General features: G+C 42.2%; 1 protein-coding gene across 9 annotated transcripts in view; it reads left to right on the plus strand.

Annotated features, from left to right (window-relative positions):
- R3HDM1 (R3H domain containing 1) overlaps positions 1-23,019 on the plus strand; it is a 157,720-nt gene that overhangs the window by 57,695 nt on the left and 77,006 nt on the right. For all 9 annotated transcript variants that reach the window (XM_060256860.1, XM_060256861.1, XM_060256862.1 and 6 more), the window contains 8 exons: positions 1,930-2,008; positions 2,999-3,058; positions 3,137-3,277; positions 8,551-8,659; positions 8,748-8,843; positions 10,182-10,219; positions 10,308-10,358; positions 10,486-10,712. In XM_060256860.1, coding sequence (XP_060112843.1) covers positions 1,930-2,008; positions 2,999-3,058; positions 3,137-3,277; positions 8,551-8,659; positions 8,748-8,843; positions 10,182-10,219; positions 10,308-10,358; positions 10,486-10,712 — 801 coding nt within the window. The remainder of the gene's footprint in view (positions 1-1,929; positions 2,009-2,998; positions 3,059-3,136; positions 3,278-8,550; positions 8,660-8,747; positions 8,844-10,181; positions 10,220-10,307; positions 10,359-10,485; positions 10,713-23,019) is intronic.

Genomic DNA, 23,019 nt, shown 5'->3' on the forward strand with positions numbered 1-23,019 from the left:
CATTTCAGTAATAATTTATATGTCTTTGAAATCAGCTTTTCATTCTCCCCAAACAGCATTCTCTCCAGTTCTGTTTGTTCTTGTCTTATTCCATATATCTTAATGTCCTGTTCAAACAAACTCTTTATTTGTTGCAGTTGAAACCGATTATATTTATACTGTATTTCCTCGGCCGACTTTAATTCCACCTTTCCACTTTGAATTTTTAAAAACTTTATATTCACTATTCATCATCTGGTTTAAATTTCATCAAGTTCTCTGTTAATCCCTTCATAAATAACTTTTAGCAACTTTAAATTCTCCTCCTGTAATATTTACAACTTTAGTAAAAGCTTGCAAGGTGTAAGGGCTGTGATCACACACACAAAATAATGCACTTTCGATCCACTTTCAGTGCACTTTCCAGCTGGATTTTTCAAGTTCACACAGTAAAATCTAGTTGGAAAGTGCACTGAAAGTGGATTGAAAGTGCATTATTTGATGTGTGTGATCACAGCCGAGGATTCTAATCTGGAAAACCAGATTTGATTCCATACTCCTTTACATCTACCTGCTGGGTGACCTGGGATCAGTCACAGTGCTCCCAGCCCCAGTTTTTTCTTTCAGTGAGATTTGTGTTTGCAAGACTATAAACAATGTTTTGAAAAATTATAGTAAGATGATTAATAGAAGTCTGAAAACTGTAGACACTTGGAAAATTACTCTTTGCCCCCTCCCTCCACAAAAATCTGTTTCCAGATGTAAAGATCTCAGAAAGCTCTATTGACATTGGATCAGTATTCAGAAGGTTCCAAGGATACACTCATGACCTTGGGAAAGTTGGGATTAATGGGAAATATGCCCGCCTTCCTTTCCTTTGCTAGATACCTCGCCCTGTATCTCATAGCTTTTTAAAGTTCCTAGTAAAAGTTTACATTGGGCTGGTCCAAGGAAGCCAACTACATATGACCAGGTCTCAGATTCTGCAGGGGCTCACAAGAGCACAGCTCCTGAACCTTTCTGAGGGTTCCACCTCTTCCTCCCCACCTAACTTGTCCATTGAATAGTAGGTGCAGCTGCATAACAATCCCTGGATTAGGAGAGCAGGCACCCAGCCAGCTACCAGGAGCTTTGCCACTCTCCCAGCAGCCCTCATTAACTCATGAAGAAGCCTGCGCCATCCTTTCTCCACTTCTTATATGATTCTGGGTGGTGGGTGGCTTGCTGGCCTTTTGACTGGGGCAGGGGAGCCCAGGAGAGCCCCAGGTGAGTGAGGCCTGCTTGGACTGGCTGGATCTCTAGACAGCCCAAGCAGGCCTTGCTCGCCCAGGGCTCTCCTTCCTTGCATCAGGTTGCTTTTGGCTGGTGGGGGGGCAGCATATGTTAATTAGTTATGCTAATAAGCTCCATCACCTATTTTTCTACAAAACTTCCCCTGCATATGACATATAACATCCGGTGAGATTCTAATGCATGCTTGCATCTGGAAAATGAGGTTTTCTTCCCCTGCAAAAAATATTGGCATGTTGCTGGAATGTAAAAAAGAAGATTAAGAACAAAAATTACTCAGTATGCATGCTATAGGGCAGGGGTGGCCAACGGTAGCTCTCCAGATGTTTTTTGCCTACAACTCCCATCAGCCCCAGCCATTGGCCATGCTGGCTGGGGCTGATGGGAGTTGTAGGCAAAAAACATCTGGAGAGCTACCGTTGGCCACCCCTGCTATAGGGTATTGGAGTCAAGGCATCAGTTTACAATGTGATAATATTGGTTTTCTGAAGTGCAGATTTTTATGTGTGGATCTTTATGATTAATAAACAAAACAAAATTTATATATTTTAATTTCCAAACTTAATAATTGGTTACTTTTTAAAAGCCAGCTGTTATAATAAGACTGCCTTTGTTGAAAGCATTAATTCACTCTTTACAACTTTTGATTTTGATTTTTAGATTCCAGTCAAGAATACACAGATTCAACTGGTATAGATCTACATGAGTTTTTAGTAAATACATTAAAAAACAATCCCAGGTAAACAACTTTGCTTTTTATGAATGTATTAATTTGTTTTGCATTCATTTTATTCTGTAGTTGAATTTCTCAAATAAAACCCGAGTACACTGTGTAAAGCCTTTAAAAATCTACAGTTCACCATGTCTGCCTTACCTGAGCTTAGTTTTGTATAAGTCTGTTTTCATTCCTTGTACCTGTATTTACTGACATCTGTATAAATATGCTGAAGATCAAATTTCTTGTTGTCATTGAAAGTAAGTGTTTTAAGTGGGTGTTGTCTTGACCCATAGTATGGACTATAAGGAGTGTTTTCCTTCAAGCTTTATGTTTAGAGTTCTGGACCAATAAAAACACACTTCACAGTTGCTGCACGATTTACACTTCACAGTTGCTGTGCAGACTAGTGCAAGTGGGTCGAATAAAAGCAATTTTTATCAGTCAACTAATTTGGAAGTGGGGGTAGCATATAGTAAATAATAAAAGTACATTTATTTATCTTACAAGCATTGTGTCAGTCCCTGGATGACCCTCAATAATCAGCCTTTCTGTTTTCAGGAAAGATTTAGTTTTATTGATAAACACATCACAGCAGTATGACTCTCCATGTCAGATCTATATACCCTCCTTGCCAAAATTCAGAGCAAAAAAGCCTGGGCAAAGCAAAGGTAACAGTATCTCACCCAGCCCCCCCTTGTGTGTTAGCAGATGCCAAGACAGTCTCTGAGGAGAAGATAGCATGTCCACAAGCACCCCCACCAGGACAGAATGATTACTTTGTGCGTTAAGCAAGGCACAGCAGAACATAACTCCCCCATACATTCCCAATACAGTTACAGCAAGTACAAGAGCCAACAATTTTCATGGCAAGGCCCCTTGACACATTGTAGTCTTTCTTTTCCATAGACTTAAAATTTGGGTGAATCTTCATAAAATGAATAATATGCTTGGTGTGGCAGGGATATTTTTCTTAAGATTTCTTCCCCCCCCCCTTTTATTTTTATTTTCTAGGGACAGAATGATGCTGCTGAAGTTGGAACAAGAAATTTTAGATTTCATTGGTAATAATGAGTAAGTATGACAGGTTTTAAGAATGTATTAATAAACAAGGAAACAATGTGCATAAAACAAAAACTTGCTTTCTTTCAGAACCCCACGCAAGAAATTCCCCCCCATGACCTCTTATCATAGAATGTTATTGCACAGAGTGGCTGCTTACTTTGGACTGGAGCACAATGTGGACCAGAGTGGGAAGTCGGTTATAGTAAATAAAACCAGCAACACAAGAATGTAAGTTAGGATGGAGTCTGTTTTTTCTTGCACATTTAAATAAAAGTAAACCCATAGTCTGGATGATTGTGTGTGTTTATCTAGTGATGAGATCTAGACCAGATCTAATTGTGTTTGTTTAAAGTTTCTGTCCTTTCCTGATTAGAAATAATCCTTAAAACATGGTTGCGCTAGGTTTTTTAAAAGTTCTTTTTTTAATTGTGTTTTTTAATTGGTGAGGAGCTGTGTCTCAGTGGTAAAGCATCTTCTTTACCCGGAGAAGGTCTCAGGTTCAATCTCCAGCATCACCAGTTTAAAAGGATCAGGCCGTAGGTGATGTGAAAGACCTCTGCCTGAGTCCTTGGGAGCTGCTGCTATTCTGAGTAGACAGTACTGACCTTAATAGATTTAGTATAAGGCAGCTTCATGTTCATGTGAATTAATTTTTGTTCCATATCCTCAGTATTCTTGAGAGAATCACTAATACCTAATGCAAGAACCATAAAAGCAACAATCCCTTTCTTCATCTTGATGGAGACAGCAAGATAGAGTAAATTCTTCACTATCCATCTAGAAATCTTCCCTGAAAAATTTCCTCGTTAATCACATTGTTTCAAGTAACCCTCATTCCTGTACCAGAACACCTTAAATTTTCCAGGGAATACATTTTGTGAGTCAAAGCGCACTCTGGGAGATACTAATGAAGTTAGCTTTGTCTTTGAGGGCAAACTTATGCCCTCAAAAAGTTTATTGGTCTTTAAGTTGCTACTGGACTCTTAATTTTGTTCTACTACTACAGACATATAATGGCTACCCACTTGAAACTATCCTGTACTGCAGTAACTTTCGCATCTGGGAAATAGAAAGTATGCTTTTTACAAGCAGGGCAGAAGATTCTTCCCCAGCCCACAATTCTGGGCTTCCCTAGACCTACAGTTTCCAAGTTTCTAATGTATATATCTTATTTGTTAATCAACTATATTATCGGTTTAAAACAAGAAGACAGAAGACTTTAAGATCTCAAGAACTTGGGAAACTATTATTGTTTGTTTTAAAGCATAATTAATGTTAGTTTTGAAAAGTAAGGGGGGAAAAGAAAAACATAGCTTAAGTTCATAAATAATGTTAATTTTGAAGAATTGAAGAGTACTTTTCATAAGTAAAGATAAATAAGTTATATAGATAATGTTAGAGGTGCTGTAATAATTTACTTTAACAGCCCCGTGGCGCAGAGTGGTATAGCTGTAGTACTGCAATCCGAACTCTCCGCTCATGACCTGAGTTCGATCCCGGTGGAAGCTGGGTTCAGGTAGCTGGCTCAAGGTTGACTCAGCCTTCCATCCCTCCGAGGTTGGTAAAAGGAGTACCCAGCTTGCTGAGGGGAAAGTGTAGATGACTGTGGAAGGCAATGGCAAACCACCCCGTAAAAAGTCTGCTGTGAAAAGTCCTGATGTGATGTCACCCCAGAGTCTGAAACGACTGGTGCTTGCACAAGGGACTATTTTTACCTTTGCCTTTTTAATAATTTACTTTAAATATTATTTGAAGTTTATATATACAATGTAGGCTGTTTCTTTTGGTTATATATGATAATTAAATCAGTTGTATGCTGTTCTTCAATAAAACTCTATGAAAAAAGAGAAAGTATGCTTTTACAAAGACTATTGAGTATCAGAGGGTTTACAGAAGGCAAAATAAATGAACAATGTTCTTTGATTATGTCACTTTATCCTTGTACTGCCTGTTGTGCTGTGTGTTTGTGTGTGTTTTCACCCCTTCTAACAGTTTAAAGAATGGTATTTAAAATGGCTGAAATGTTGCAATATTGGGAAATAAGCATGGAATCCATACTGAAAGTTGTCATAATGCAGCATAACATATGAATAATTTCACAGGTTCAACAAGAACACCAGACTAGGGGTGTGCATTTGATTCCATCTGAGCTGAAAAAATAGCTGGAAATACCTTATCAGTATTTATTGGCTATTCTTTCAGCCGGAGGGGGTATTTTCAGCTATTGAGCATCGCCAATCCCAGATAATCCCCCCAAATTGAGATTACCCAGGAAAATAGGATAACCACAGTTAAAAGGCACTTAAAGAGAATGCACTCCCTTTAAACACTGTTCTGGGTGAAGCTGAAGTTTCTCAAACACATTTAAAGGAATTGTAATACCTTCAGTTTTATTATAGCTTGTGGAGACCATTATAGTTAATGATCCCAATAGGCTATAATGGAGAATCGATACAGGGGTCTGGGGGACTGTTTATTGAGGTAGAGACATCAAATTTTCAGTGTAGCTTCTACCCCCTCCCCCCCCCCAAAGTTTCAAAAAGATTAGTCTGGGAGTCTAATTCTGTGGGGCCCCAAAGAACAAGCAAGGTGGGGGGGGTTCTAAGCCCAGCACAGCCAGAGCACATACAAAGTGCCAAGCAGTACCAGTGCGTTGTGCCCAGCAAAACCCAGTGCCTTCCCTTAACTGCTTCCCTCCTCCATTGAAATAAATGGAAGATGGGAGTATCTTCTTTGAGCACTCTGTATATGTTCTGGTACTGCTAGACTTGCAATGCCCCCTTGCTTGAATCTGTTGAACTGGCATTGCCACAGTGGCACTGGTTCTGTGGGGCACTCTGTACATGCACTGGTTGGGCTGGGCTTGGAAAAATCTCCCTCACCTTCAATTTCGACTGAAGAGACTTTGGTTTGACAAAGTCAAAGTCTCTCTCTCTCTCTCTTTCTTTCTTTCTTTCTTTCTTTCTTTCTTTCTTTCTTTCTTTCTTTCTTTCTTTCTTTCTTTCTTTCTTTCTTTCTTTCTTTCTTTCTTTCTTTCTCTCTCTCTCTCTCTCTCTCTCTCTCTCTCTCTTTCTTTCTTTCTTTCTTTCTTTCTTTCCCACTACTGGAAAAAATGGAGGATGGGGATGCCTTCCTTGGGGGCTGACAGGATTGGACCCACTGGTCCAATCTTTTTGAAACTTGGGGGGTCTTTTGAGGAGAAGCACCAGAGGCTACCATGAAATTCTGGATCCCCCCCAGATAGACTCCTGGATTCCCCCCCCCCGATAGATTCTTCAGTGGCTATAATGGTTGCATTATTATAAGTTATGTTAACTATAATTATAAGTTAACTATTAGCTGTCATCAGGTATTAGTTTGAGTAATGAATTATTTATTGGATTAAATGTTTGATGCTTTTTATGAATTTTTATTGTTATATGTTCTGGGCTACCTTGAGCCCATGGGAGGGATTGGGCAGGATACAAATAAATAATAGTGCTAGAAAATGGGATTTAAAAAAAGAATCCAAATACCATACAGGTATAGGAATTTGGGTGTTTTAGGGAATCCCAAATTTTGGAGGGGCCCAACATATCTGAATTCAAAAAATTCCAATTTTTTTGTAGTGTACACCCCTACACTGGACAAACTATTGAGAGCATCAGAATTTACACAGCACACAGTGATTTCATCTGACAACTATCCTTCTTCCCCGTTTTCCTTTAGCACTTTTTTGAGTTGTTGGACTAAACTAATGGCTGATTCCTCTTCCATAGTTTGTAGGTAATTACATGGGGGTGGCTTTAACTACAACGTACAATGTGAATCAGTCTGATCATGCGGAGAGCCACTGGGAAAACTCCACCAGTAAATCATTTATGTTTGAGAAAGAAAGCTGAAAGTGCAGCTGAAACTTTTTTCAAAGATTTCTTCACAACCCCTCTCATACTTGGAGAGGCAAGCCACCGTGTGCCTTTTTGGGGAAAGGAGCTGTTGAGAGATCTCCAGAGAACTCCAACCGTACCAACTTGCATTTACCCATATACAAATTATATCTTTGGATCACAAACAAGTAGTTTACACCAATCTGAGTTACATATCTCTAGTTTTCGGTGTCTAGAATGGAACTGGAACATGACAAAATTGATTAAAGGAAAGCTGTTATTTAAGGCATGTTTATCACACAATAGATGACAGGATTTGTTTGCTTTCTAAAACCTGTGTCACAAAGGGTATACCTGTCCTTAAATAGATGACTTTGGCAATGTGGTCAAACATTTTGGGGGTATAGATAATGAACTACAGTAATAGATGAATTATTCTTAAAAGCTAGGCTGGTATCTGGAAGCCCTAGTAATAATTAGCAGGCATTTTATATAACCAGTAGGCTATATAAGTGAAGGTTTTCGGTTTCTTATTTTAAATCACTTGAGATATAAAATAAGAATTTAGAAAGAAAACCTTGGAGATCTACTCCATATTGAATAAAACCCAACTTGCCTTTTCCTCATAGGCAGATTTCCCGCTCCAGTGCCGATCAGTGCTGTTAATGACATCATCAACCCAGTGCACACTGGGACGACTCAGTGGAGTGGTGATTGCAGGGCAATAAATTCAGGGACCTTTAAGAGAAAAGAGGTAAGACAGTCTAAAGGTTGTCTGAAGTGCCTGCTAACTATATTTGGGCATCCAGTAACTCTTAGGTAGATTTTGGGAGTGCTTTTTAAAATCATCATAAGAGAGATCAGAAATTAAGAGATAACCTGATCCTACCTTTATGCGGTTGTCTTCTGACTGAGGAACGGTAAAGACAAACTTTTATGTTAATGCCCGTCAATTCACAGTTATCTTTCAGCTTCTTAGAAAAGTATCATGATAAAACATTTGCTTGCTGTTAAGTAGGTTCTGTATCCAAAGCTCTGTCAAAACTGAAGAGAGAAATGGGTTGTGTGCTTCTCTATGGCAGGAATTTCTGCTTTGTTTTAAAATGTGCACCTGAATTTTCTTTAGTTCCATGCCTTTAATTAGTAACCTTGAAGCTGTTCTTATGTTTCCAGAGGTCTGTTTGGGCCATGATTGAATTAAAGAGTAGTTCAAGTCACTTTCAGAAGTCAGGTAGGGGTTCTGCTGTGTGCTTTTTGCCCTAGTCTACTGACTCTGGAACTACAGTTGGCATGGAAACAAAGGGAAGATCCCTTTCTTGCCAAATTTCTGTTTGGTAGAAGAGGCTCAAAATGTCATAATTACCAAAAATTATGCTTTTATTATGCTCTTAGCAGTCGTCTGTTTCCCAGGCTCTTCTAATCAGATAAATATAAATTGCGTATGCTAGCTCTTGGAGTCTTCTTTTGAAATTTATAAATACTCCTTACAGAAAAGCTATCTCTGAGTCATTTTGATATCCTGTACAATATTGGAAATGTGTGCAGACTTTTTTTCTCCAAAACTAAAAAGGTGAATACTTGGAAACAATCTGTTCTTGTCTCTACTGATTCACATTTTTGTTTTTTAAAAAAAAGACCTGACCAGAAGTTTTATGAACATATAAAAGATGAAAAAAGTGAAGATTTTCAAAAACGGTACATACTTAAAAGAGAGAACTCCAGTCTAGACAAAGATGATAACCAGGTAAATGTTAAAACCCATATTACTAGTCTTAATTAACACGCCTGTACTATGCAGTGGAAATTGGCAATTAATAACTTATTTAATTTAGATGCGAATACGATTAAAAGATGACAGAAGAAGCAAATCTATAGAAGAACGAGAAGAAGAGTACCAGAGAGCTAGAGAACGAATATTTGCACAAGATGTAGGTATTCCATTACAAGGAATGTTTGTAGTGCTATTGACTGTGACAACAGTGTGTTCGTCCCTGTAGAACTCTTTATGTTAACAGGGATGGTTTCATCCAACACAAGACCAGCAGAAGAGTGTTTTGTGACAATATGAGGCTCCTTGGGCTGGAGGAAATTACCACTGTTAACACTATTTGGATCCTTTACTTTCACATGATTGCGATAGTATAACTTAAAAAAAATAGGGATAATAGTAAAAGGCCACAACCCACTTACTGCTATTTTTAGTGTCTAGACTTTTAAACAAGGGAATAATACTGAATGGTGGCAGATCCTTTGAAGAATTCATTTGGATTAGACCTGAGTCTCTTTGATTAGTGACATCCAGTGCCAAGTTAAATTTGTGTAGTTCCTCAAGGCCAAACTCAACTTTAGAATTTTCATTCCTATAAATTAACTTTTTGTACTAGATGTGCCAGTTTTGTAAAGGTATGGGATAGATGAATGAGTCTAAAGTTCAAGCACAGTAGTGAACTTAGTATCTGCTGTTCTTGTCATGATAGCCGTACTCCTGCTCCCACTCCAGACACCCCCATATTCCTGTTTAATTATAACGCCTCTTCTGGTAGTCTGCACAATTCTTCATATTGATGTTGCTAACTTTCCACTTGCTTGTATTATTTATGTTGAGTTCAGTGTTTGCATAATAGTTAAAATTATTGTTTGCAACTCAGGAGCCAGGTTTTTGCCTAACCAGTAGCATTTAGTTGAGCTTGGTGAGGTGGGGGAGATTATCACAATGTAGGAATAACAGGTAGTTTGCATTAATTTTCTGATTACTTCCCTAAGGAAAATAGCCAATAATACTAATACAGCCTTGAGAGATCAAGCTCATGTTATCAAGAGTGTAGGGGAGGAAGGTGTTGTGCCTCAGTGGTAGAGTGTCTGCTTGGAATTTAGAATGTCCAAGGTTCAATCCCTGCAATTTCCAGCTAAAATGATCAGGTTGTAGGTGATGTGCCTGAGACCCTGGAGAGCATCTGCCAGTCTTAAGTGGACAATACTGACTTTGATGGATCTGAACCACTATAAGGCAGGTTTATGTGTTCAAGGGTAAAGGGCATTGTATTAAATAGGGAGTTAAAAGATTAACAGTTTTTGACACTACATGCTGCTTAAAATATTTGTTCCATGTTAACCATTCCATTGTTTCCAATGGCTAGAGGGCCACTTACATTTCTGTCATGCCCTGTGTTTCTTCTTTCCTGCCTCTCAAGTATGTGACACATTTGGACTTCATAATACAAATAGTTGCCAATGGTGATTTTTATGCTATACTGTTTCTTTCCCAGTCGCTGTGTTCCCAAGAGAATTATATTATTGACAAAAGGTAAGAAAAAAATCAATATTTAAACCGGTTGCTATTTCCTTTTAATGAATAAAATATTAAGCTACTATTTTATTGAAAATGCCAACAGAATTCAAGAGGAAGAAGCAAATAGTACCCAGCAAAGACGGCAGATATTTAGGTATTGAATACATTTGATTTTAAATCCCAAAACATTCTGCATGTGCTTCAGTCTTCCTTTACTGCTTTTATTTTGCAAATGGTGCCTGGTTTTTGCTGTTTCTTAACCTAAATTTTATGATTTACAGAGTCAACAAGGATGCTTCAGGGAGGTCAGCCAACAGCCTTCAAAGCAGTACAGACAATGAGCTGAAGTACTCTGAACCCCGTCCATGGAGCAGCACAGACTCCGACAGCTCCCTTCGCAATTTGAAGCCAGCTGTGACCAAAGCCAGCAGCTTCAGTGGAATTTCTGTTCTGACAAGAGGTGATAGCTCTGGAAGCAGCAAAAGCACTGGCAGACTATCTAAGACAGGTATGATTTTTTAAACAAAAAACAACTTCCAGAGTATATTGAAATATGTATGCAGAAAATATACTTCAGTCATATTTCCCCCTCCCCCCTAAACACACACCACCAAAAATTACATTGCGACTAAGGGACCATCAGAGCCACTGGGTTTTCAAAAATCAAACTCAAATTGAAGAAAGTCAAATATGAAAGCATTCTCATTTTTTTTGTGTCAGAGTTCAAATCTGGTCTTTGCCATCCAATGAAATAGATCTGTGTATTACACAGAAACTAGTAAATATTGTCAGCATGCATGCATTTATAGTCTGAATGAGAGGTAAAACTGTTTCCAATTTAAGTAAAAATCTTTTGGTCTATTCTGCTTCTACAAAACATTTGTATAGCAATTGTATTATTTGATCCTAATTCAGTTATAATAATCCATTAGTTTAAATTAATACCAGCTGAGAGCTATAGTAACTTTCATAGTAATCCAAATGACATATAGCAGTATAGCATATTTGTTTTCCAGCAGAACGAAGAACATGCCATTTTTTAAAAAGCGTTGTTTGAAGTGGTATATCAGCAGAGATGATTTTCATTTTTCATTTCTGAAGGTTGAACCAGTTATGCAGTCTTGGTCCCAGATGAGTAAGACATTTACAACAAAATGGTCAGCCTTTATTCCAGGTGTATTAACTAGGGCTGCAGTCAGTATTTTTCTAGTAGAAAAGGAGCTTTCATGGCGTGAAAAGATTCCATAAAGACTTTCAAAAGTTCAGTTTTTCAGACCAGTTTATAGGAGATCTCAGTCCTAATCCATTCTTCATCTTCCTAGTAACCGTGAAGTCATTAGTGCAGCCAAACATGATTGGACTGTCTTCATCCGTGAAGACCAACAAAGTTAATTTGGGGTATGGGTAATGCTTCCTGCACAGCCATTGTTCTCATCGCAAATTTGTGTGCCTTCAATGCTGCTTGACTTTATTAACATTGTTATTACAAGGAAGAAGGGTGATTTGAAGCTGAAAACTATAGCATGGAAGGTGTTGCCTATTGCATTGAAAAGAGGCTCAGAAAGAAAGCACAACATGAATCCCAGATAGAAGAGAACATTAGGTGCCAGTGTATGTCCTGGAACAGTTGCCACCTTATAAGTGCAAAAAAATTGAAAACAAAAAATCACCAAAAAGGGGTGCATTTATGAAACATCTACTGAGCAAAGTTACCTTCTTTTTATTATGAGCAAGTCATTAATTAATAGGCTTATGTTGTGTAAAAAGTCAAACAGATTATGCCTGTTGTCTAGGGTTGATAGAATCCCTCATTTATGTTCCTGTACCAGTTAATCGATTTCCTCAACACACTCTGGAGATATTTTTGTACCAAGTGACTATGATGAAGTGATCTGACTGTAGTTAGTATAATCTGTAAAACAGTTTGTATGAACTGTAAAACAGCAGTTTAACTGGACTATCAATGAGATAGTGGGAGAAGAATGGCAGTATTATTTGTAGGAATACGCAGTGAATAAATAATAAAGTATCCTTAAAACAAGACTGTACAAATATTAGAGTAATAATTAAGAGCTGCCTGCATTCTTGACATATAAGGAGTACAAGGAAAGGACAAGAAACAATGAAGGGAGAAACGAGATGGAACGGTCCAAATTAGAGGACAAAGGCTCTAAGGAAGTGCTAAACATTCCATTGAAACACATGCAAGAAAGGAAAGGTTCCAGTTGTGGAAGGCAGAGAGATCTAAAGAAGTGGGGTAGCAAAAGAAAAGAAAGGCTGAAGGAAGAAGTCGTCAGAGGCCTAAAAAGAGAAAAGTATTCTTGGAGACATAAAGAGAAGAGAGCATCTATAGCAGGGGTGTCAAACATGCAGCCTGGGGGCCAAATCAGGCCCTCGAAGGGCTCCTATCAGGGCTGGTTGCTTCCTTCTCCCTCTCTCTTGCTTCCTTCTGCATCACAGCTTGCTTTGCCATGCTTGCTCAGTTACATAGCTGAGCTACTGAGCCAATCCTCTCTTCCTTCTATTGGTTGAGGATCCTCACCCTCCAGGTCTCCTGAGGAAGGAAGGACAGAGCCTTAGCTGCCTTTGCCCAGTTCTCTGGATCACAAAGAAAGCACCAACAGGTGCTAATGTTTTAAGTTTTTAAAAAATACTTGTGTTTGTATCCTTTATAAAGTTTATATCTCTGCTCCCTGGCATGACACATGTGGCTTGGCCCAACAAGGTCTCCTTAATGTCAGATCGGGCCCTCATAACAAATGAGTTTGACACCTCTGAAGAGCACTCTAAAACGATAAAGTAGCACCTGGAACTGCAGCTAATGAAGAGTTTGTAAAAAGTGTGCAAAACATTATGCAGAAAATGCTAGCTGGACAGTAGAAACATTGTGATCTGCCTAGTTGAGCCCAGTATGTTGCTGCATGCTGATCAAAGATTTTATCTCAAGTCATGTCGACCTTCTGCACCACATTAACCATGTGACTGTGCCCAGGATATTTCTTATATTACTGTGTTACCATAGGTTGCTTGAGCAAGATGTAGTTTACAGAAAAACCAGAGAGCAAGCAAGTGTACTTAGGAACATATTTTTGACATGTATAAGGTCCATTCTGCATGCCAAGCAGGTGCTCTTCCTAGCATTGCCAACTCCAGACAATTTTTGGAGATTTGGGTGGTGGAGTCTGGGGAAGGCAGTTTGGGGAGGGACAATCTCCATGTGTGAGAAATAGCTCTTTCATGGAGGCAGGCAGAGTCGCCAGTGATTTAGATCCCATGGGGGAGGCGCTTCTAGCCAAGCTCCAGGTCTTAGCCCTGCCTATAAGGCAGTAAAAAGTTGCTGGCTGAGCTCTCTTTAGAGGTCAGTGATCCTGGCAGCCAATAGCCTCTTTCCCCTCCCCCTTTTTTCCTTTTCCCTTGTGTTCCTCCTTTCCCACCCTCTTCTGGATAGCAATGATGGGACGAGATTGTGGGGTAAACTGCTTCAAGCCGTCTAGATAAATTTTTGTACCTCTATAAAACTCCCCTCCCCCGATCCTCCTCAGGAGTACGTGAGATCGTTCCCAGGAGGCCACAGTTCTTCAGAGTGACCAGTGGGGGAGATCACTAATATGGATCCATTCACACACTCATTCCCTCATCCTTCGGAGTGGAAGGGACAGCCATGAGGACACCAGCCTTCAGACCAGGAGCTTCCCTGGTCACTCCAGAAGACTGTTGAGTATCAGTGGCTTCTGCAGCAGGGGCCTCTTCTTCCTCTGCAGCTATAAGGCCTTCAGTGCAGCACCTGATCACCTCATGGTGAAGCAGCAGTAGCTTTTTTCATTGAAGCTTCCAAGTAAGGCAGGCTAACAATGCAGGGGCAAGTGGGGGGTGGCATTTCCAGCTCCTCTCTTGTTTCTTTCCCATGTGGGGAAATGGCAGCACTGTTGGGCTTCTCAGATCAATGTTCCCAGGAGAAGCAGGCCCTCAGCCTATATCTTCCTTATTCCTTCCCCTCAGCTCACGGGTTGCAGGTGACAGAAACCCCTGCTCCTGATCTCTCAGGGCTAATCTACTAGCCTGGAGTAAGTGGGAGATGCAAAAAGAGAATAAAGCCTCCTCTTTGGAAGTAATTTCCAACCTTCATGATTCCACTAGGCCTCATAACAAGGCTGGACATCACTCACCCTCCAGTTGTGGTTCTGAGGGGAGAAGGGAAAGCAGGTCTCTATTTTCCCCATTGTCCCAAGAGATGTAAAGAGGATCCTTCTTCTAAGTATGCCGGAAGGGATTTTAGCCCACTAGTGGGTCAGACTTCTGATGGTTCTGAATCCTCAAGCTCTTCTTCCACAAAGGAAGAGGAAAAACTGTCTGATGAAGAGGAATCATTAGTAAGTATGGTTCAGACCCATCTTTTCCCCACAGGAAGTCTTCCCTAAATTGCTTCCTAAGATCTTTCGCATCCTTGAGATTCTTTTTAGCCAAAAGGAGACAGAGGAACAAGACCCTGCTCAGCCATCTGGTTCAGCCAGGGCTTTTCCACAAGGAGGATCTTCTTCCCTTGGAATTCCCTTCCCATCAGTCTTTGGCAAGGTGGTCAAAGCAGAGTGGGAAGCTCCAACCAGAACCAAGACTAGCCACCCTATCATATCTCACATCTATTCTTTGGTTCCTGAAGCCGCAGACCATTTTAAACTCCCAATGGTGGGTGCCCGAGTTGTCTGCCTGTGTTCCAGCTTGATCATTCCAACAGAATCAAATGGCCTCCTTAGGGACCCATGCAATAGAAGAATAGATTGATCCTTTTGCAAGAACTTGAGGCCTCTTCAGCTGCTCTAAGGGCCTCCACAGTAAGTTCCCTCTTCTCTAAGGCAGTCCTAGGCCTCAGATCTTTCAGCAGTCAACAACATCCCAAAAGACCTGAAGGACAAACTAAAGAAGATTGCTCTTTCACTATCTTTTTCCATGGATGCATCACTAGATCAAATCCAACTATCAGTGAGAGCTGTGGCATCCGTCACTGCTTGACACTCCACCTGGCCACAAAACTGGAAAATCAACCCAGCCTTCCAAAGTGTCCTCTTTAAGGGCATTAATCTTTTGGGGGACAGTATGGATAGGTACCTTATAGAGGATAAGGACAAAGGAAGCTTCTGCCCATGCATAAGAAGGAAGGTAGACCCAAGAAATGCTTCCACTCCTTTTGTGACTCCAAGCAGATCACCAGTTTTCAGTTATCTAAGTCTCCTAAAAGTCACTGGCAGCCCAAGCCTCCTGTGGCCCCCAGCCACTCTTTCCACAGACTGGTCAGTTTGGTGTAGCAATTAAGAGCGGTGGACTCTATGCTGGAGAATCAGGTTTGATTCCCCACTCCTCCACATGCAGCCAGCTGGGAGACCTTGGGTTAGTCACAGTTTTCTCAGAACTGTTCTCTCAAGAGCAGTTCTCACAGAGCCCTCTCAGACCCACCTACCTCACAGGGTGTCTGTTGTGGGGATAGGAAAGGAAGGAGATTGTGAGCCAAGTGAAGGGCAGGGTATAAATCCAACTCTTTTTTCTCTTCTTCACACTCCACCCCCCCCCCGGGGGAACAAAGAAGAGCTCTTCCACATGACTCCTCCAGCCATCAAATCCCACTAAACATTGGAGGTTGTCTTCAGTTCTTTGTAGATCATTGGAAGTGATTGGTGTGGTACTGGACAGTCATATTGTGCTATTCTGGAATGGCATTCTTTCACCCATGACAGATTCATCCAAGTTCTGACCAGTTGGTGCCCGAAGAAACGCAGGCTTCTTCTTCAGGCTACACAATGCCTGTGTGACTTTGGCACTATAGAGCCAGTTCCAGAAAGCCAGAAATCTTCAGGGTTCTACTCAGGTTTCTTCATTCAACCCATAGGCAGACCCATTGGTTAATATCTGTTCTTCTCAAAATTGCTTCCTGCTGGATGTTGAAACCAGGTGTGAGATTTACATTTTCCTTTAAATTCCATGCCTGTAACCCATGACAACCAGATAAGAATTTATTACTTCTCAAAGCATTCTAATTCAAGGCAGCTAAACTTTACCAGGATACCTGATCAAAGTATTGGGAAAATTCAGAGTACAGATTACAAATCATTATACATGTCTAAACCATAGGAAAGCCTTCGAGTACAGAATACAGTACAAATCATGGCAGGACTCTGACAGCTGGTCCTCCCCTCTTTCTGTCCCAACTCAGAACATCCTCAGGAGAGATAATGGCACTGTTTACATATTTGGAGAGTGTTGAGCTTTTATCTAGATAGGAACAAGGCCTTTTGCAAATCAGACTCTATTTTTGTATCCTTTAGGAAGGTGTCCTTGGGAAATGGAGTTTCCACCTCCATCTTGGATGAGTCAGAGGATATATTCTGCTAGCATATAAGCCCAGCAGTCTTGAGTTCCTATTGAGTGTAACCCTCACTCGCTTAGGGGAGCAGCAACTTCGGCAGCCTACAGGACTTTCCCATCCTTAGAGGTGGTCTGCTGGGCCACCACCTGGATGTAAGTTCATTCCTTTCCCAAACACTACCGTGTTTACATGGCAGCCTCTGCAAATGCAATCTTTGTTAGGAGGGTTTTACAGCATACCTTTTCAGGCTAAGGTCCTCTAATTTCTTCCAACCCTGAGGCATATTGCTTTTCTATGTCCCATGCATGGAGACTGCCCCAGCCTGGACCACCAGAAAATGGAAGATTTGTTGCACTTACTGTGAATCTCCTTTCTTGGTGGTCCTACAGTGAGGCAGTCTCTTCCCACCCAGGGGTAGGGCCCAGTCTTCTGGGGATGGCCTGTGGCCTTGTTGAGGTATAATGCTTGATCCTAAGGTTCTGAAATTCCTGCAGGTCCTCCATTTACCATTTGGCCTTGTTTGGTTTTTTTGCTATAGTTATATGTGTTTATCTCCTTAAATTTGGTTTTTTAAAAAAAATCTGTTTGTTAAACCTATGAATAAAAGTTGAACTGCTTTGGAACTAGCCTGGAAGCTTGGTGAGAAGTTCCTCCCCTATGGGATCTAAATTGTTGGTGACTCTGCTACTTCCCACACACAGAGACTGCCCCCCCCTTAGGACCACTGAGAAGGGAGATACACGGTAAGTGAAAACAAACCTTGGCATACCCTGAAGATCTGCTGACAATCAGGATGCACATTACTGGGTTAAGCAGATAGATGTCTGACACTGTTTAAGGCACTTCATCATTGATCTTCTGTGCAGTCTCACATAAGGACTGTGCATGCGCAGGCCTGCAGACTTGTAGATTTGTTGCTTAAAGCCTCCAGAGGGCTCTGTATGCCAGAGTCATAATCTTGTCCTCGCCCACAGCCATAAGCTTTCTCACAGCAACACCACTTACCTTCAGTTCCTTTTCTGCTACCAACGAAGTAGGTCGTGCTTCTCTGCCTCCTGTTGTCTTTGGCTAGAAATCCTAAGAGAGTCTGTCTTCTGGGTCTGCAATGGCACAGAAGGTATTATTTTAAAAGTGTACCCAATGCAAGGCGGAGATGACATAGACCAATGATCAAAACCTGTGTCTCTTCTGCCTTGGTGAGGGCCATGCAACTTCTTGCACAGTCTGTCTGAAGTTTACCTCCAAGGCACATGGGGAGAGGGCTCTGATACTTAAGGCTGCCCTTGGGTGAAGGCTCTGAGGGCCTCTGAGCATCCCATTGCAAAGTATAAAGAAAAGCTGGCTCTGTCAGAACAATTGGGTTTGTTGCATTCAGCTCCACACATGCCCTCTCCCCCCCCATTCGAGGTCTCAGTGGATCTGGTTGGGCTCAACTTCCCCATCTCAGAAGTTGGCTTCTTCTGAGACACCCACCAAGAAATCCAAGAAATGGAAAGACAAAATTAAAGACACCCCAGTGGGTGAACTGAAGGTTCATACCCCAGAGCCATGTCCCTCCATGTGAGAGCTTTCTAGAGCACCAGTTCTGACCTCACTATAAGCTTCACATTCAGAGAGTGAGATTGATCATGAGCTGCTACCTAGCCAATTAGTGGCTAGTGAAGAGACTGAACAATTTGTTTCCTGGCCTCATCACCCTTTGTGATGTCTTGGGACAAAACCAGGCACGGTTAAGCATGCAGGCGCCTCCGGGTGCAGGGGAGAGAGATTTAAAGGAGGCTGCACCCAGGGAAAGGGGTTCAGAGGCAAGGGCTGAGGGAGAGAATGCGGTGGAAGCTCAACTAGGGGGATGTGCCAGAGGAGAAAGGACTAGTAACTTGGATCACCAGTAACTTACAGCGGAAAGGTACATGGAGGTCAAATGAATATACTGGGTCATTTTTGTACACCGAAGGTGAATAAAACAAGGCAAGCAAAGCCTCTCTGAGTACTGCCTCATCTTTACCCATGACATGTGAGGGCTTGTCCAGGAACCCAGGAGGCAAGAAGGCACTGTCAGAAACAGAATGATGGATCCTGGAGCCTCCACCTTGAACCTTCTTCCCTGGACCTAACCCATTTTGGCGAATGGCTGGTGGTAGCCCAAAGGGTGTTAATACCACGGATTGTGGACAGCCAGCAGACATCCCAAGACTGGTGGCTATAAGGGTTTTCTAGGGCGTTGGCCCAGAGGCCCAGGAACCCAGACTCCTAACCGCCGAGTCAGTTCTGCCTCTCGAAGATGGCAGTAACAGCTGATGTGGGACGCCTTCTTTGGCACCTTTGAGAGATTAGCCACAGCTGCCAATTGGCTTCACATACAGTAGGTGACCATCCTGGGGCCCTTCCTAAAAGGGCCAGCTTTAGCTTGAACCCCACTGACACTGCAGAATATGTCAAGGTCAAGAAGGCTATATTTTAAAACTGCATATAGCTCGAGACTTATCACCAGCGCTTCCGCGCCTAGGCTAGAGACCCAAGGGAGAGTCCATTTAAGACAGCGTTTGCCCTTAAAGAACTTGCAAAGAAGTTGTTAACAGATAAAGCATACAGAGTTCTGTATACCATAAAGGGGATCTTTATTTAGATACTCTGGGAAGAGCACCCCTCAGGGACAAAGACACCAGGCTTCAGGTTCTGAAATACATATTGGAAATTTATTTAAATCTTAATTACTGCAACATTCTGACAAGACCAGAACTACAGGATTAAATGATTATATGACTACATGGGCATGTGTAGTTACATGACCCATGGTTACATAGTTTCTCAGTTACATGGTTATAACCTCTCCTATGCTTAGGTTTCTTAGCCTATTACATTTAGTAAAAGCAAAGCCATTGTAAAGATAGCAAAAAGCATTTCATCCTCACCTCTCCTATGTTCTCAGGTATATGCAGAAGTATGTGAAGGGGTCTTGCTTCCCAGGAGGCTTCCCTTAAACTCACTGTTAACTAACCAACCACGCCTTCCTTGGTAAGCCCAATTATACCTTTTCCATAGTATCCACCTTTTCCCTTTCTGTCCAATCAGAATTCAGGAAGGCCCCCCTTGCGTCTATCCAATCAGAATCCAGAAAGCACCCCTTTACTCCTATCCAATCAGAATCCAGAAAGCCAGATTCCGTCATCTTTTGGCTGGAAAGGCTAAAAACCCGTTACATAAGAAAACCACCTGTTGTTGCCAACTTCTGCTAATTAGTACCAGATAGGCCACTGAACCCTAAAAGGCAAAAATCCCCATCTGGGACCAACAACCTCCCACGAAAGCCTGGGAACCCTATCTCACCCATTCTAATCAATACCTTAATACATATATATATATATATATCATAATAAAGCATAATGCCATACTGTATCATAATAAAATCACACGTGAGACCAGGAATATTACCCATATATATATAGAAAATGGAGGCTATGTATGGGTGTGTATGCATTCTATATGGCCACTGTAGAAGAAGAAGATATTGGATTTATATCCCGCCCTCCACTCCAAAGAGTCTCAGAGCGGCTCACAATCTCCTTTACCTTCCTCCCCCACAACAGACACCCTGTGAGGTGGGGCTGGAGAGGGCTCTCACAGCAGCTGCCCTTTCAAGGACAACCTCTGCCAGGGCTATGGCTGACCCAAGGCCATGCTAGCAGGTGCAAGTGGAGGAGTGGGGAATCAAACCTGGTTCTCCCAGATAAGAGTCCGCACACTTAACCACTATACCAAACTGGCTCTCACTGTATACTTGCCCTATATGATGTCCTAACCATTAGATGTTCACTATAGCTCTTTAGCCTATTAGGGAAATTAACAAATCCATTTAATAGAAATCTCCTCTCTGTGTCCAGCCGGAGTTCTTGACAGGCTTTTCCATTTGGCAATTTCTCTCACCCCCTCCTCTTTTCTCTATCTCACTACGATATTAGGATAATTGTCATAGAAGCCCCTCTGTAGGAAATCACTACAGCTTCTTTATCAAACTCATCTCTCCCCAACAGGTATAGACAGGCATCAATATTATTCTATAGAATCCAGGCTGCCTTGCAACGTTCCTCCACGCTGGACGCATTGGAACCCCATATAAGGGCATTGTCAAAATCCTCTTCAGAAATGAGATTAATGGCCTTGTTTCCCCAGATCCTCATTAGGACATGCGTTGAAGACACCAAATGTTCTGGGAAGATGTCTTGGGACCATCAACTTGTTTACAGCATTTTTGTATAATTCTGCAGCCACATACCAAGATACTGACTTCCACACACATCCGGCCGCTAATTAGTATCAAATGCATTTTCCCAGATAAATTCATCCATTGGCCTATATCCTCTTTTACTTAGAGAAATTACAGGCCCTTCAATAGACAGTCATATAGAAACATCATATATATAAAAATCCAACGAAGTGGCTAAAACTGGATGGTGCTCCCACTGAGAGTCCTCAAGAAAGTAGTCATGGAACAACATATGCAGATTTTATTTTTGTGAGCCACCCTGAGCCTGTCTTGGTAGGGAGGGTGGGGTATAAATCCAATAAACCATAAACCATTATGCTGCCATCCTGCTGGGCCTGGGTCCTCCAGCAGCAACCCACCTCTATAGAAGCCACTGCGCAGCTATGGGATAACTTCTGGGCAACCGAGATGGCCTACCCTGATGCAGACGTCAAACTCCCATCACTGCCGCGTGACCCTTCAGGAAAGAAGGCACCAACATCTTTGACCCTGGTGAAGATGGCGGCAAAATCTCCTCGCGCTGACGGTAGAACACGATCACGAGTCCAGTTTCCAGCTGGACAACCCTGGCCCTGCTTCCATGCCCCCTTCACACTCACGGCACCTATGGCACCAGAAGGACACCCAGATACCAAAGAATCAGATCATAAGATGCCAGAAGGAAAAGGAGGAAAAGGGAGAATTGGAAAGTAGCAGCAACCACCCCCGCTCGAGGCTTGTGTTTCACATGTGGGCAACTGAGCCATTTTCAACTTGAGTCCCTCTATATGGACTGTGGTTTTGCTGCTCCAGTCCTCTCTAGTTTTGGTGGGAAGGTCGATCCCCCACTGATTGTATGAATGGAGGTGTTCGGGAAGGTATCTTGGGCAATAGTGGACATTGGCAGTGCCCTCACCCATATCCACCCTGAGCTGTTGCCACTGGGAGTCCCCAAGGGGTCCCTGCAAACAGCCCGCTGCATCCACAGTGCATTAGGGAAGCGGTTGATGGTGGAAGATCTGATACAAGTGGGCCACTATCAAGCACAGATCTCGATAGCCCTGTTGTCCAATCTGCCAATGCCTGCTATATTGGGGAGAGACGTCCCATTTTGGCATCAGGTGGTGATCAGCACTGCATCCTTGCCCCAACTGGTGGACTCTGCTGAACTACAGGAGACAGTGGGGGAAATGACGACTGACATAGAGAGCTAGAGCGACGGCCCAGACAGGAGCCAAGTCGATAGGTGGGCCCAAGATCTGGACTTTCCATTGTGGCAGGTGGAGGATGAATCGCTAGATGTGGGAAAACATCAATTGGCTGTAGATAAGGGACGGGAGCTAGATCCAAGAAGGGCATCTAGGCTCCCCCAGTTCATTAAATCCCAAGGTTTGTTATGGCAAATGGCTCAAGGGTGGGGAATGAGAAAAGACTGTCTCCAGTTGATAGCACCATGCTGTGTCAGAGAGACTACCCTGGCACTTGCACACAAGCAGCTGGGCTGGGCATCTGGCAAAGGGCAAAACTTTGAAAAGGGTATTGTCCCGCTTTTTTTGGCTGGCAGTAGCAGCTGATGTAGAGGCCTACTGTAGGTCCTGCCCTTGTCAGAACGCCAGCATACGAGACTTGTCCCCCTCCAGCCATTGCCACAGATAGCAGAGCCAGGGGACATCACTTCATCTTAGTAGTAGCAGACAATGCCACCCAGTTCCCCAGTATTTTCTTTGTTCACCTGAGTGGTGATAGCCTGTGAGATCCTTACAGATCAGGGCCCAAGTTTCACAGTCAGTCACAGAACAGGGCCCAGGTTTTACATCCCAGCTGTTTAAACAACTTTGCCAGTACTTAGGGGCAATGTTCTCTCTAAGCTGTGGAGCCTTGTGAGCAAAAATTCTACTTTGTGAGAATTTTTAGGCTACTGGCATTAAAGTTGTGAGCTGCTGCATAAATTAGTTTGCTCTAGGGCTATTTTTCCTGAGTTGAGACAAAAATGTGTGAGCTGGAGGCTAAAAAATCGTGAGCTAGCTCACACTAACTCAGCTTAAAAAGAAACATTTAACAACCTCCTTGTACCACCCCCAGATGGATGGCCTTGTGGAAAGGTTCAGTCAAACCTTGAAAGAAATATTAAGGAACTGTGTAGATTAACAGCTGTCCACCTGGGACCAATTCCTAGATCCTTCCTAGATCCTTTGATGTTCACCATGCAGGAAGTGC

The sequence above is a fragment of the Heteronotia binoei genome, chromosome 16 (assembly GCF_032191835.1).
Source record: "Heteronotia binoei isolate CCM8104 ecotype False Entrance Well chromosome 16, APGP_CSIRO_Hbin_v1, whole genome shotgun sequence".
NCBI lineage: Eukaryota > Metazoa > Chordata > Lepidosauria > Squamata > Gekkonidae > Heteronotia > Heteronotia binoei.